Here is a 15,546-nt window from a genome sequence, read left to right on the forward strand (position 1 = left end):
AAACATAAGGGCAGTGAGGCCGCCTGTGGGCCCTCGGATCGGAAACGACCAAGCTGAGGAACCGGACGTAGCGCACAGCTGCGTGTAGGGGGAGATCTTGCTTGCTGAGGTGGAGGGGAGGGTCCTGTTGAACTCTGCGTCAGCCCGGGTGGGTGGGGAGGAGGATCTGAGGGCGAGGTCCGCGGTGACGCGAAGCCCTCACGTGACCGCGAGCTGCAGAGCGACGCAGCCTTTGGTGCAGTCGTCACTCGTGTCTGGGTACCAGCTCCCCGCTGCCCTGCGCACGGCGGGCTGGCATCGGGCCCGGGGGAAGCGGAGCAGGTAAGGGCCCCGAGGCCCACGCGCTGACGCCTGGGAGGCAGCGGCCAGCCAACCCCAGAGGCCGGTGCACGGGTTCTGCGCAGGGGATCACCGCGGCGGGTCCCGGTGAGCTCTCTCCACACCCTTGCTTTCTTGGGAACAGAAATAGGGGCCCCCTGGCGTGAGGGTTGCAGGGGCAGCAGGGTTCCAGGCCTCAAAGCAACTTAAGAGCAATGGGAAATCATCCCTGAGTTCCTGCAGGGCAATGGTGAACCCGGGAAGGGGGCGGTGGACGCAGGTCGGGCGTGGCGGCGGGGGGTAGGCGGTGAGGGGCGGTGGTTCAACGCCGAGAGCTTGGCGACAGTACTCGCTCCCTCCATCCCTGCCTTCTGCAGGTCTGCGGATCTAAGTGTCAAGTGTTGCGGCGACGCACTTGCAGCGAGAATCGGGAGGAGGAGGAGACAGCAAGGATAGGCCCAGGTCGGTGCAGGGGACGGTGTGTGTGGGTGGGTGCAGAGCCCCGTCATACCCCCGCCCCGCCACCTTCCCCATGCCCTGTCCTCCACTTTGTTGTTTGGAGAGGCCTGGGGGAGGGATCAGTAAGGAAAATGGTGGGTTTGGGAGGAGGGAGGGAAAGAACTGAGTTGGGGAGGGCTCGGACTGGGGGCCCCCTAGAGGGCTTATGAAGCCTTTCAGGTGGGAAAATGAAATTTAAAAAATAATAATAACACATGCTATCCAGGCCTCTGTCCTTGGTGCTGGTCTATCCAGCACCCTTTTTCTTGTCTTTTGATGCAGCCCTTTTTCTTGTCTTTTGTCTCCTAGGAGCAATGGCATCCAAAGAGGAACAAGTGATGAAAAATATCAACATGGAAAATGCCAACGAGGAAAATGATAAAAAGGATGAAAAAGAGCAAGTTGCTAATAAAGGAGAGCCTTTGGCCCTACCTTCGGGATCCGGTGAATATTGTGTACCTGGAGGAAATGATAGGCGGTTCCATGTTAGGCAGCCCATCCTGCAGTATAGATGGGACATGACTCAGAGGCTTGAAGAGCCACAGGCAAGGATGAGAGAGGAGAATATGGAAAGGATTGGGGAAGAGATGAGACAACTCATGCAAAAGCTGAGGGAAAAGCAGTTGAGTCATAGTCTGCGGGCAGTTAGCACTGACCCCCCTCACCATGACCATTATGATGAGTTTTGCCTTATGCCTTGAATCCTGATATTTCCCCTGAAGTTAGTAGGGAGACACACCTGCTTCCTAAACTTACATGTTCATGATGTACCTTTGTTGTAAACCTGTTGATGCCACTCATTTCTGGTGGGTCTCATATTACCAGCTTCTAGTTGAATGTGTTTTTGACCCAGTCTGTAAGATTCTGTTAGCAGAAGAATTTTACCTATTGCATGGCAAGATGCTTATTATATACTGTGAAGTTAATAAAGCAGTTTTAAAAAGCAATCTATGTATTCTTTTTTATTTCAAATCTCATATTTATCTAATACATGAGGAGAAAATGCTGAAATTAAATGTACCAAAAGATTAATACAGGGACTCGATTCTGTGAGATGGTTTGATGTGTTTTCTTTTATAATTTAGTTTGAGAAGATATGCAAACTATTTTTAATGACTGTATGAGAGCCATAGGGTCACAATAAATACTTGGTCCCTAAATTTGGATCTTTTAGCCAGATGAATAAACCCAGGAATTCTTTATAAATTAGAAACTATATTTGCTTTACATGACTGTGAAACAAGGTCAGGAGTGTGTAAGCTGTGTTTCCCTATTTTTGCCCACATCCCCACATATTAGGCAAGAACCACCTCTCCATAAGTTTTCCCTTCAAATATTTAGCAGAGTCCCCAAAGATAGATCTGCCCAATACAGCATCCCTCTTCCCCTTCAGGCCTGCAATTTCTGCTAGTCAAGGTGTGATTTCTGCCTGACAAAAACTTAACAAAGTACGATTAATAACAATTGCATCAGGAGCTCTGAGTTCTTGTCTCATTCCATCCCTGAATAAAATAACATTGGATATGTAACTTCAGTTCTCTAGAGGAGATTACCTGCAATTTCTAACGGAACACTGAATTTATTTAATAATGTCCTAGTGTTTCTAAAAGTATGCTGATCAGCCACCTGTGTGAAAATCACCTGAGGAGTTTCTTGAAAATGTCCCACTCCAAATCTACTGAATGGAGTTCCAGAACTTTAGTTTTTAACAAACTTCCCTGGTGATTCTAATGCACATTAACATTTAAAAGGCTACTGGTGTGTATATCCTTACTATGATCTCAATTCTTCAGTAGGAACAAGAATAATTAGAAGAACATAAAGATGAATATCTGAATTCAATGGAGAGAAGCATTAAAATGCAAAGGATGAGAAAAATTTAAAGACCTTTAGATTTACTACATAAAAATTGAAAGTGTATACACTAAAAAGTTAACAGTGGTTATCTCTTGAGGGATATTGGGTGATTTTTTTCTTTGTATTAAACTACATTTTTCTTAAGGAATACGGATTACTTGTGCAAAAAAGAAATAAAGGCCAATAATAGATCCAGATCCAAAGAACTCTTCAGTGAGCTTATAAATGCAATGCAGGCACTTAAAACATTCTCACTGACAGAAAGATATGTAGATTTCAAATTACTTATGGATATGGTATTCATGCCTTGGTTTAATTTTCTCTCCTATTGAATGTAGGCAAAATCACTGTCTTACTTCTAATCAATAGAATACAGCAAAAATGATGTGTTGTAACTTCTGTGATTGCATTACAGAAGATTATGACTTCTCTCTTGCTAGGAGGCTCTCTCCCTGTCCCCTACCCCCTTGCTGGCTTTGATGAAACAAGCTGCCATGTTGGAGAGGCCCGTATGGCAAAATCCTGAGAGTCTTACAGCCAACGGGCAGTGAGGAACTAAGACTCTCAGTTCTATAGCTCTTGAGGGAGTGAATCTTGCCAAAAAACATAAGTGAGTTTGGAAACAGATGCTTCCCTACTCAAGTCTTCAGATAAGACCCTGGCCCTGGCCAACAAATTGATTGCAGATTTGCAAAAGACCCCGAGGCAGAAGACACAGATTAGCCACACCCAGACTTCTGATTCACAGAATCTCTAGGACAATAAATGTGTGTGGTTTTAAGTTGCTAAATTTGGGGGTAATTTGTTACACAACAATGGTTAGCTGATACAGTATGTATATCTAAAGGATAATTATGCTTTTAAAACATAACCACAGTACCATAATCACAAACAAATGTGGGAAACAATTATTTAATATCCAGTCATTGTTCAAATTTCCAGTGGTCTCATATTTTTTAACCCCAAACTATATAAACCAACAAAAAATAAAATTTTAACCACAAACTACATGTTAACAAAAAATAAATTGGCCAACAATATTGGCCTTGTCAGGTTGCAAATAACAGGAACAACCTAATGTAAAGTTTTCTACTGGGAATTTGACAAGAGTGTGTGTTTGAAAAAGAGTCTCATATCCAACATAGACCTGAAGCCACAGATTCTGAAAATCTAGCAAATATTAAGAGAGAAACTAGTCTGTTCTATGCAATGAAAATATAGGGTAGAGTCAGGGTCAGGAAGGGGAATTACACAGACAACTTCATAACCCAAAACAGTCATTTGAGATTCTGACACCTGCATTTTGCAGAAGTATTGGAAAACAGTTATATATATATTTTTTAAAGGTATTTTTTTTTTTAGCTGTACACGGGCCTCTCACTGCTGTGGCCTCTCCCGTTGTGGAGCACAGGCTCCAGACACGCAGGCTCAGCGGCCATGGCTCACGGGCCCAGCCGCTCCGCGGCATGTGGGATCTTCCCAGACCGGGGCACGAACCCGTGTCCCCTGCATCGACAGGCGGACTCTCAACCACTGTGCCACCAGGGAAGCCCGAAAACAGTTATATTTAATCAAATTTGCCAAAATAATCTGTTTAACTCCAGAAAGAAACGCAATTGGATAGAAAAAGTGGCTGTCAGGCTGGCAAAGTTGGAAAGATGCAGGTATAAATCATCATATTACTAATCATTCCTGTGGTTGAGTAAATACCTACAAAAAAAAGTGCTCTTACGGTTAGAGGAAACATAGGACTGAGATAACAGGATGAGCAAGCAGGTATATGAAACTATTTTATCATCTAGTTTGATTGAATAAGGCATGGGGTATGTTTTTAAGAAGTCTTTTTTTTCCCAAGAAACACAAAATTCAGAGGACTAATGTAAATACATGGAGGATGGGAATTCCCTGACGGTCCAGTGGTCAGGACTCGGCACTTTCACTGCTAGGGCCGGGTTCAATCCCTGGTCAGGGAACTAAGAACCCACAAGCTGCATGGTGCATCCAAAAAAGAAAAAAGATAAAAACATGAAGGATATAATTTGTGGGTCCCCAGGACCTCAAATCTTGAAAATGAGGATGCCCTCTGAGAGTTCTAAATGGATAAATCTGATAGATAATGAACATGGCTTTCCATCTCTGTGAATAACACAATAAATTATCTGTGAATGTGATACTAAAAAGGTTGCAAAGATCTAGTATTCCAATCAGCATCATTTGGGAGTTGTCCAATGAAAGCAGGAACATGGAAATGCTCCAGGAAGGAAAATAATAATAATATGCCCATAAGAAGCAAGGTCTTGGAAATCCTTTAAGAGATTTGAAGTTAAAACAGGTAGAAGTCCAAGGAATATTTTAGAAGATTTTTAAGGGAAAAAGCTATGAAATAGAAGGCATAAATGTGCCATAAGAGAAGGAAACATGCAAAAACAGGACAAAAATTAAAGCAAAATGAGCTGAAGGGGGTTCTGACCATAATATCCAGCTGTCCCAGTGAGGAAATGTATTCAGAAAAGATATCAGTTAATGCATAGTCAAGGTACTAAAAATAGATCTCTTTAAAAAGAATAAAAAGGAATTTCATTTCATGCATAACTGGAAAATAAAGTTGTCTTCTGAATGTCAAAGAACTAAAATTCACCATACACATTAAGAATCAATGTAATAAGCTAGGGAGTTAATGTAAGAGTTTGGGTTCCAGAAAATAACAGAACTTACAAAACCAAAGGGAAAAGTAGATGGGCAGATAAGCTACCTAACACCTACATTGATCCCCAGACAGAAAAAATCAGATGTGTAACCAGTGCTAAAGCCAGTGGTGTGCTGATAAACTAAATGTTAAACAACTAGGTTTCCAGTAAACTATGTGTAGTGTTAGCTTATCTCCATTGTGTAAATACTCCTACTACAGCTGATTTTCAGCTGCCAACATGATGTCACTTAATGCAAAGTTCAGAAGAGATATGTATAATTAACTGTCCCGAGCCAGTAAGAGCTGGCTTTAGCACACCACTGGCTGAGAGCTTCCCTTATCATGGTGGATAAAATAGAGACAATACTATGCAATGAAAATGAAAGATAAGAATGGGAAAAGGAAATATGTTTTGGAAAGGAGATGTAGGATGAGCATAAAGGAGAGAAAGATAAAAGAAAAAGAAACAGGGGCTTCCCTGGTGGTGCAGTGGTTGAGAATCTACCTGCTAATGCAGGGGACACGGGTTGGAGCCCTGGTCTGGGAGGATCCCACATGCCGCGGAGCAACTAGGCCCGTGAGCCACAACTACTGAGCCTGCACGTCTGGAGCCTGTGCTCCGCAACAAGAGAGGCTGCGATAGTGAGAGGCCCATGCACCACGATGAAGAATGTCCCCCGCTTGCCACAACTAGAGAAAGCCCTCACACAGAAATGAAGACCCAACACAGCAAAAATAAATAAATAAAATAAATTAATAAACTCCTACCCCCAACATCTAAAAAAAAAAAAACAGAGGATAAGAGAAAAAGGACTAGAGGAGTGTGTGTGTGTGTGTGTGTGTGTGTGTGTGTGTGTGTGTGTGTAGGGGGGGGGAGGGAGATTGGTAGATTACCTAGACATGGATACTCCTAGGCGATTTAAAGGAGTGTTTGTAAAAGCACAGACTGGAGTCAGGCAGACTTTAGTTCAAATATTGGCAACATCACTTACAAGTTTTTTGACCTTAAACAAAGTTGGTCAACCGCCCTTAGTTTCATTTCTCTCATTGGTAAAATGTGGAAAGTATTTAGCAAGATGCCTGTCATATACTAAGCTCCCAGTAAATGTTAGCTGTTAACGTTATAACACATGTAAAATGAAAAAAAAAAAAAAAGGTTTAGGTCACCAAAAATGAGTAGCCTAATGTTTCAAAGTTAATAAAATTAGTGGATTTTTGAAAGTATGTATTGATCCCAGTAGTCAAAAGTTGGCATAAAAAGGATTACATTTAGTAAAAACAATTTGTCGCACAAGGTGCTGTTCAATTTTTGAATCATTATTGATAATTAATAATTGAGAAATTGCACAAGATTCCATGAAAACTCAGTAAGTCTGTCAACCCTAAGCCTGCATTCCCATGGTGCACCAATTGACTAGAAGGAGCTAGTGGTGGCTTCAATTCTTTAGAAAGACACGTGCTTCAGTTTAACTTTTTGTACACAGATTTTCTTATTCAAATTATATAGTTCCTCTCTGGCCCTTAGAGGCACTTCAGTTTGTAGCCCCTAATCCATATCAACTGCATTTCAAAAGTAATTTGAAGCAATGGTTCAGCAGGTGAGTAGGATTTAGCCTAATTTGGGACTCAAGACATTTTTATGTTCCAAATCTGCAGTGTCCAATATGATAACCATGAGCCACATGTGGCTATTGAGAACTTGAAATGTGATTAATGTAATTTGAGACAGGTAAAAGTGTAAAGCACACACAGAATTTCAAACACATAGTATAAAAAAAGAATGTAAAATATCTTATCAATACTTTTTATATGATAAAATGATAGCATTTTGAATATACAGTGTTAAATAAAATATACTTTAAAATTAATTACACCAGTTACTTTTTCTTTTAAAAAATGAGATTACTAGAAAATTTAAAATTAGATATGTGGCTTACATTATCTTTATATTGAAACATACCATTCCAAATCATTTTAGGATACAACACATCTTTTAATTAAAAATAATCTTATTTTTTAAATTTCTGATAGCAAATGGTACACATTCATTTTGGAAAACACAAAGGAGCATAAAGAAGAAATTATAAAAAATCATCTTAATCCTGCTAAACTTTGTTAAATATTTCAGTTTCTTTTCTTTTAGTCTTTTTTCTACACAAAATATTCATAAATGAAATCTAGTTTTATAAAAATTGAATAATACTGTACACACTGTTTTGTATGCTCCTCTTTCACTTAATATTTTAAGATAATTCTTTTCCACTATCCTTAAGAATTATTTGAAACAAAGTTGTTACTTAAATGGATTGACAAATTGAATATAATAATAACAGAACTGGGAGAAAGTAGATGATTATTTAACTTAAGCATGCTAAAGACATTTCTCAACATATAATCCAAGGCTGAAATTATGCAGAAAAATAACTTTTATTACTTTAAAATTAAGCCTTTAGAGACCTTCAAGATGGTGGAGGAGTAAGACGTGGAGATCACCTTCCTCCCCACAAATACATCAGAAATACATCTACATGTGGAAAAACTCCTACAGAACACCTACTGAAGGCTGGCAGAAGACCTCAGACTTCTCAAAAGGCAAGAAACTCCCCACGTACCTGGGTAGGGCAAAAGAAAAAACAGAGACAAAATAATAGGGCCAGGACCTGCACCTCTTGGAGGCAGCTGTGAAGGGGGAAAGGTTTCCACACACTAGGAAGCCCCTTCACTGGCAGAGATGGGGGCGGCGTGGGGGAAGCTTCAAAGCCACAGAGGAGAGCACAGCAACAGTGTGAAAAGGGCAAAGCAGAGAGTTTCAGATCAGTGCCGACCAGGGCTCACCAGCCTGAGAAGCTTGTCTGCTCACCCACCAGGGCAGGCAGGGGCTGGGAGCTGAGGTTCAGGCTTTGGAGGTCAGATCCCAGGGAGAGGACTGGAATTGGCCACGTGAACACAGCCTGAAGGGGGCTAGTGCACCTCAGCTAGCCAGGAGGGAGTCCGGGAAAAAGTCTGGAGCTGCCGAAGAAGCAAGAGACCATTGTTTCAGGGTGCGTGAGGAGAGGGGATTCAGAGCACTGCCTAAACGAGCTCCAGAGATGGGTGCAAGCTGCGGCTATCAGTGTGGACACCAGAGATGGGCATCAAACGCTAAGGCTGCTACTGCAGCCACCAAGAGCCAGTGTGCAAGCACAGGTCACTATCCACACCTCCCCTCCTGGGATCCTGTGCAGCCCACCACTGCTAGGGTCCTGTGATCCACGGACAACTTCCCAGGGAGAACACACGAAGCACCTCAGGCTGTTGCAACATCACACCGATCTCTGCCAAAGCAGGCTCGCCCCACGTTCCATACCCCTCCCTCCCCCTGGCCTGAGTGGGCCAGAGCCCCCTAATCAGCTGCTACTTTAACCCCATCCCACCTGAGAAAAGAACAGATGCCCTCAGGCGACCTACACGCAGACGTGGGGCCAAATCCAAAGCTGAACCCCAGGAGCTGTGCAAACAAAGAAGAGAAAGGGAAATATCTCCCAGAAGCCTCAGGAGCAGCGGATTAAATCTCCACAATCAACCTGATGTACCCTGCGTCTGTGGAGTACCTGAATAGATAACAAATCATCCCAAAATTGAGGTGATGGACTACGGGAGCAACTGTAGACTTGGGGTTTGCTTTCTGCATCTAATTTGTTTCTATTCTTATGTTTGTCTTAGTTTAGTATTTAGAGTTTATTATCATTAGTAGATTTGTTTATTGAATTGGTTGCTCTTTTCCTTTTATATATATATACATATATATATTTCCTTTTTCTCTTTCTGTGAGTGTGTATGTGTATGCTTCTTTGTGTGATTTTGTCTGTATAGCTTTGCTTTTACCATTTGTCCTAGGGTTCTGTCTGTCCATTTTTTTTTTAATATACTTTTTAGTGCTTGTTACCATTGGTGGATTTGTTTTTTGGCTGGTGTCTTCTTCTTTCTTTCTTTTTATTACTTTTATTTTTTTTATTTTTAATAATTATTCCATTTTTATTTTAATACTTATATTTTATTTTGTTATGTTTTTTTTCTCCCTTTTCTTCTGAGCAGTGTGGCTGACAGGGTCTTTGTGCTCCAGCTGGGTGTCAGGCCTGTACTTCTGAGGTGGGAGAGCCGAGTTAAGGACATTGGTCCACCAGAGACCTCCCAGCTCCATGTAATATCAAACAGTGAAAGCTCTCTCAGAAACCTCCATCTCAGCACTAAGACCCAACTCCTTTCAACGACCAGCAAGCTACAGTGCTGCACACTCAATGCCAAACAACTAGCAAGACACAAACACAACCCCACCCATTAGCAGAGAGGCTGCCTAAAATCATAATAAGGTCACAGACAGCATAAAACACAACACCAGACATAGTGCTGTCACCAGAAAGACAAGATCCAGCCTCATGCACCAGAACACAAGCACCAGTCCACTCCACCAGGAAGCATTCACAACTCACTGAATCAACTATACCCACTGGAGGCAGACACCAAAAACAATGGGAACTATGAATATGCAGGCTGCAAAAAGGAAACCCCAAACATTGTAAGTTAAGCAAAACGAGAAGGCAGAGAAACACACAGCAGATGAAGGAGCAAGGTAAAAACCCACCACACCAAACAAATGAAGAGCAAATAGGCAGTCTACCAGAAAAAGAATTCAGAATAATGACAGTACAGATGATCCAAAATCTTGGAAATAGATGGAGAAAACACAAGAAACGTTTAACAAGGACACAGAAGAACTAAAGAGCAAACAGTGATGAACAACACAATAAATGAAATTAAAAATTCTCTAGAAGGAATCAATAGCAGAATAACTGAGGCAGAAGAACAGGTAAGTGGCAGAGAAGATAAAATAGTGAAAATAACTACCACAGAGCAGAATAAAGAAAAACGAATGAAAAGAATTGAGGACAGTCTCAGAGACCTCTGGGACAACATTAAACAAACCAACATGCGAAATATAGGGTGCCCAGAAGAACAAGAGAAAAAGAAAGGGACTGAGAAAATATTTGAAGAGATTATAGTTGAAAACTTCAATAATATGGGAAAGGAAAGTGTCAACCAAGTCCATGAAGCACAGAGAGTCCCATACAGGATAAATGCAAGCAGAAACATGCCAAGACACATAGTAATCGAACCATCAAAAATTAAATAGAAAGAAAAAATATTAAAAGTAGCAAGGGAAAAACAGCAAATAACATACAAGGGAATCCCCATAAGGTTAACAGCTGATCTTTCAGCAGAAACTCTGCAAGCCAGAATAGAGTGGCAGGACATACTGAAAGTGATGAAGGAGAAAAACCAACAACCAAGATTACTCTACCCAGCAAGGATCTCATTCAGATTCGACAGAGAAATTAAAACCTTTACAGACAAGAAAAGCTAAGAGAATTCAGCACCACCAAACCAGCTTTACAACAAATGCTAAGGGAACTTCTCTAAGCAGGAAACAAAGAAAAGGAAAAGACCTACAATAACATGCCCAAAACAATTAAGAAAATGGTAATAGGGACATACATATCGATAACTACCTTAAATGTAAATGGATTAAAGGCTCCAACCAAAAGACATAGACTGGCTGAATGGATAAAAAAACAAGACCCATATATACGCTGTCTACAAGACACCCACTTCAGACCTGGGGACAAATACAGACTCAAAGTGAGGGGATGGAAAAAGATATTCCATGCAAATGGAAACCAAAAGAAAGCTGGAGCAGCAATTCTCATATCAGACAAATTAGACTTTAAAATAAAGACTATTACAAGAGACAAAGAAGGACACTACATAATGATTACGGGATCAATCCAAGAAGAAGATATAACAATTGTAAATATTTATGCACCCAACATAGAGGCCCCTCAGTACATAAGGCAAGTGCTAACAGCTATCAAAGGGGAAATCAACAGTAACACATTCATAGTAGGGAACTTTAACACCCCACTTTCACTAATAGACAGATCATCCAAAGAGAAAATTAATAAGGAAACACAAGCTTTAAATGATACATTAAACAAGATGGACTTAATTGATATTTATAGAACACTCCAACCAAAAACAACAGAATACACATTTTTCTCAAGTGCTCATGGAACATCCTCCAGGATAGATCATATCTTGGGTCACAAAACAAGGCTTGGTAAATTTAAGAAAATTGAAATTGTTTCAAGTATCTTTTCTGACCACAATGCTATGAGACAAGATATTAATTACAGGAAATGATCTGTAAAAAATACAAACACATGGAGGCTAAACAATACACTACTTAATAACGAAGTGATCACTGAAGAAATCAGAGAGGAAATCAAAAAATACCTAGAAACAAATGACAGTGAAAACACGACGACCCAAACCTACAGGATGCAGCAAAAGCAGTCCTAAGTGGGAAGTTTATAGCAATACAAACCTACCTCAAGAAACAAGAAACATCTCCAATAAACACCTAACCTTACACCTAAAGCAGTTAGAGAAAGAAGAACAAAAAAAACCCCAAAGTTAGCAGAAGGAAAGAAATCATAAAGTTCAGATTAGAAATAAAGGAAAAAGAAATGAAGGAAACAAGAGCAAAGATCAATAAAACTAAAAGTTTGTTCTTTGAGAAGAAAAGCAAAATTGGTAAACCATTAGCCAGACTAATCAAGAAAAAGAGGGAGAAGACTCAAATCAATAGAATTAGAAATGAAAAACGAGAAGTAATAACTGACACTGCAGAAATAAAAGGATCATTAGACATTAGTACAAGCAATTATACGTCAATAAAATGGACAACCTGGAAGAAATGGACAAATTCTTAGAAAAGCAACCTTCCGAGACTGAACCAGGAAGAAATAGAAACTATAAACAGACCAATCACAAGCACTGACATTGAAACTGATTAAAAATCTTCCAACAAACAAAAGCCCAGGGCCAGATGGCTTCACAGGCGAATTCTATCAAACATTTAGAGAACACCTATGCTTCTCCAACTCTTCCAAAATATAGCAGAGGGAGCAACACACCCAACCTCATTCCACAAGGCCACCATCACCCTTATACCAAAACCAGAGAAAGATGTCACAAAGAAAGAAAACTAGAGGCCAATATCAGTGATGAACATAGATGCAAATATCCTGAAGAAAATACTAGTAAACAGAATCCAGCAGCACACTAAAAGGATCATACAACATGATCAATTAGGGTTTATCCCAGAAATGCAAGGATTCTTCAATATATGCAAATCAATCAATGTGATACACCATATTAAAAAATTGAAGGGGAAAAACCATATGATCATCTCAATAGATGCAGAAAAAGCTTTCCACAAAATTAACACCCATTTATGATAAAAACCCACCAGGTAATAGGCATAGAGGGAACTTTCCTCAACATAATAAAGGCCATATATGACAAACCCACAGCCAACATTGTTCTCAGTGGTGAAAATCTGAAACCATTTCCTCTAAGATCAGGAACAAGACAAGGGTGCCCACTCTCACCACTATTATTCAACATAGTTTTGGAAGTTTTAGACACAGCAATCAGAGATGAAAAAGAAATAAAAGGAATCCAAATTGGAAAAGAAGAAATAAAGCTGTCACTGTTTGCAGATGACATGATACTGTACGTAGAGAATCCTAAAGATGCTACCAGAAAACTACTAGAGCTAATCAATGAATTTGGTAAAGTAACAGAATACAAAGTTAATGTGCAGACATCTCTTGCATTCCTATACACTAACGATGAAAACTCTGAAAGAGAAATTAAGGAAACACTCCCATTTATCATTGCAACAAAAAGAATAAAATACGTAGGAATAAACCTACCTAAGAAGACGAAAGACCTGTATGCAGAAAGCTGTAAGACACTGATGAAAGAAATTAAAGATGATACAAACAGATGGAGAGATATACCAAGTTCTTGGATTGGAAGAATCAACAATGTGAGAATGACTCTACTACTCAAAGCAATGTACAGATTCAATGCAATCCATATCAATTTACCACTGGCATTTTTCACAGAACTAGAACAAAAAATTTCACAATTTGTATGGAAACACAAAAGACCACGAATAGCCAAAGCAATCTTGCAAAGGAAAGACAGAGCTGGAGGAATGAGGCTCCTGGACTTCAGAGTATACTGCAAAGCTACAGTAATCAAGACAGTATGGTACTGGCACAAAAACAGAAATATAGATCAATGGAACAAGATAGAAAGCCCAGAGATAAACCCACACACATACGGTCACCTTGTTTTTGATAAAGGAGGCAATAATATACAATGGAGAAAAGACAGTCTCTTCAATAAGTGGTGCTGGGAAAATTGGACAGCTACATGTAAAAGAATGAAATTAGAGCACTCCCTAATACCATACACAAAAATAAACACAAAATGGGTTAGAGACCTTAATGTTATGCCAGACACTATAAAACTCTTAGAGGAAAACTTAGGCAGGACACACTATGACATAAATCACAGCAAGATCCTTTTTGACACACCTCCTAGAGAAATGGAAATAAAAACAAAAATAAAAAAATGGAACCTAATGAAATGTAAAAGCTTTTGCACAGCGAAGAAAACCATAAAGAAGATGAAAAGACAACCCTCAGACTGGAAGATAATATTTGCAAATGAAGCAACTGAAAAAGGGTTAATCTCCAAAATATACAAGCAGCTCTTGCAGCTCAATATCAAAAAAAGAAACAACCAAATCCAAAAATGGGTAGAGGATCTAAATAGGCATTTCTCCAAAGAAGATATACAGATTTCCAACAAACACTTGAAATGTTGCTCAACATCACTAATCATTAGAGAAATGGAAATCAAAACTACAATGAGGTATCACCTCACACCAGTTAGAATGGCCATCATCAAAAATATCTACAAACAATAAATTCTGGAGAGGATGTGGAGAGAAGGGAACCCTCTTGCACTGTTGGTGGAATATAAATTGATACAGTCACTATGGAGAACAGTATAGAGGTTCCTTAAAAAACTAAAAATAGAACTACCATACAACCCAGCAATCCCACTACTGGGCATATACCCTGACAAAACCATAATTCAGAAGAGTCATGGACCACAATGTTCATTGCAACGCTGTTTACAATAGCCAGGACATGGAAGCAACCTAAGTGTCCATCGACAGATGAATGGGTAAAGAAGATGTGGCATATATATACAATGGAATATTACTCAGCCAAAAAAGAAACGAAATTGAGTTATTTGTAGTGAGGTGGATGGACCTAGAGTCTGTCCTACAGAGTGAAGTAAGTCAGAAAGAGAAAAACAATTACCTTATGCTAACACATATATATGGAATCTAAGAGAAAAAAAAGGTTCTGAAGAACCTAGGGGCAGGACAGGAATAAAGACTCAGATGTAGAGAGTGGAGTTGAGGACATGGGGAGGGGGAAGGGTAAGCTGGGACGAAGTGAGAGAGTGGCATGGATTAATATATACTACCAAATATTAAATACATAGCTAGTGGGAAGCAGCCACATAGCACAGGGAGATCAACTTGGTGCTTTGTGACTACCTAGAGGGTTGGGATCGGGAGGGTGGGAGGGAGATGCAGGAGGGAGGAGATATGGGGATATATGTATATGTATAACTGATTCACTTTGTTATAAAACAGAAACTAACACACCATTGTAAAGAAATTATACTCCAATAAAGATGTTACAAAAATAAAAATATGCTTTTTCATGATATAAAAATAATTTAAAATGCAAAGAAAATACTGGAAAAATAACATATAGGAAAAACAAAGAGTTAATATTATAACTATATATTGAATTGGGTTCAAATTATCAAGGAAATGGCAACACAGATATCAAAATGGACAAGAAAGATAAAGGTAAACCATTTTACAATTGAGTAACAGACATGTGGAATAAATGATGTTTCATCAGTATTCAAGGAAATGCAAATGAGAACAAGAAAACATTTTCAAGTCACAGGTTGGTAAATAATCTTAATAACGATAACAACCAACATTTATTGACCACTTATAATCTAAGCACTTTACATGACTTATTTTATTTCCCTAACCACCCAAGTTGCTTGCAGATACCATTGTTAGGCCCATTTTGTAGTTAAGGATAATGAACAACATACCCAAAGCCACATCACTATTAAGTTTTGGAGCTGGAATTTGAACAGTCTGACTTCTGAGTCCATGCCATTATTAG

At 39.7% G+C, this 15,546-nt stretch overlaps 1 protein-coding gene across 2 annotated transcripts; it reads left to right on the top strand.

Annotated features, from left to right (window-relative positions):
• The first annotated feature begins 227 nt into the window (after positions 1–227).
• Positions 228–1,763, top strand: LOC113616479 (protein BEX2-like). 2 transcript variants are annotated; one of them, XM_027099825.1, is made up of 3 exons: positions 228–321; positions 696–780; positions 1,126–1,763. In XM_027099825.1, the coding sequence occupies exon 3, from the start codon at positions 1,131–1,133 to the stop codon at positions 1,515–1,517; it is 387 nt and encodes a 128-aa protein (XP_026955626.1). In that variant the 5' UTR covers positions 228–321; positions 696–780; positions 1,126–1,130; the 3' UTR covers positions 1,518–1,763. The 2 variants fall into 2 exon arrangements, with proteins under 2 accessions (XP_026955626.1, XP_026955625.1); XM_027099824.1 differs by having other exon boundaries at positions 260–426.
• The last annotated feature ends 13,783 nt before the right edge of the window (positions 1,764–15,546 follow it).

This window comes from Aethalodelphis obliquidens, unplaced genomic scaffold (genome assembly GCF_003676395.1).
Source record: "Aethalodelphis obliquidens isolate GAN/ISIS:26980383/991018 unplaced genomic scaffold, ASM367639v1 scaffold144, whole genome shotgun sequence".
Lineage (NCBI taxonomy): Eukaryota > Metazoa > Chordata > Mammalia > Artiodactyla > Delphinidae > Aethalodelphis > Aethalodelphis obliquidens.

Excerpts from the sequence above, each read along its gene's own strand:
- LOC113616479 (XM_027099825.1), top strand. The coding sequence starts at position 1,131 with ATGGCATCCAAAGAGGAACAAGTGATGAAAAATATCAACATGGAAAAT.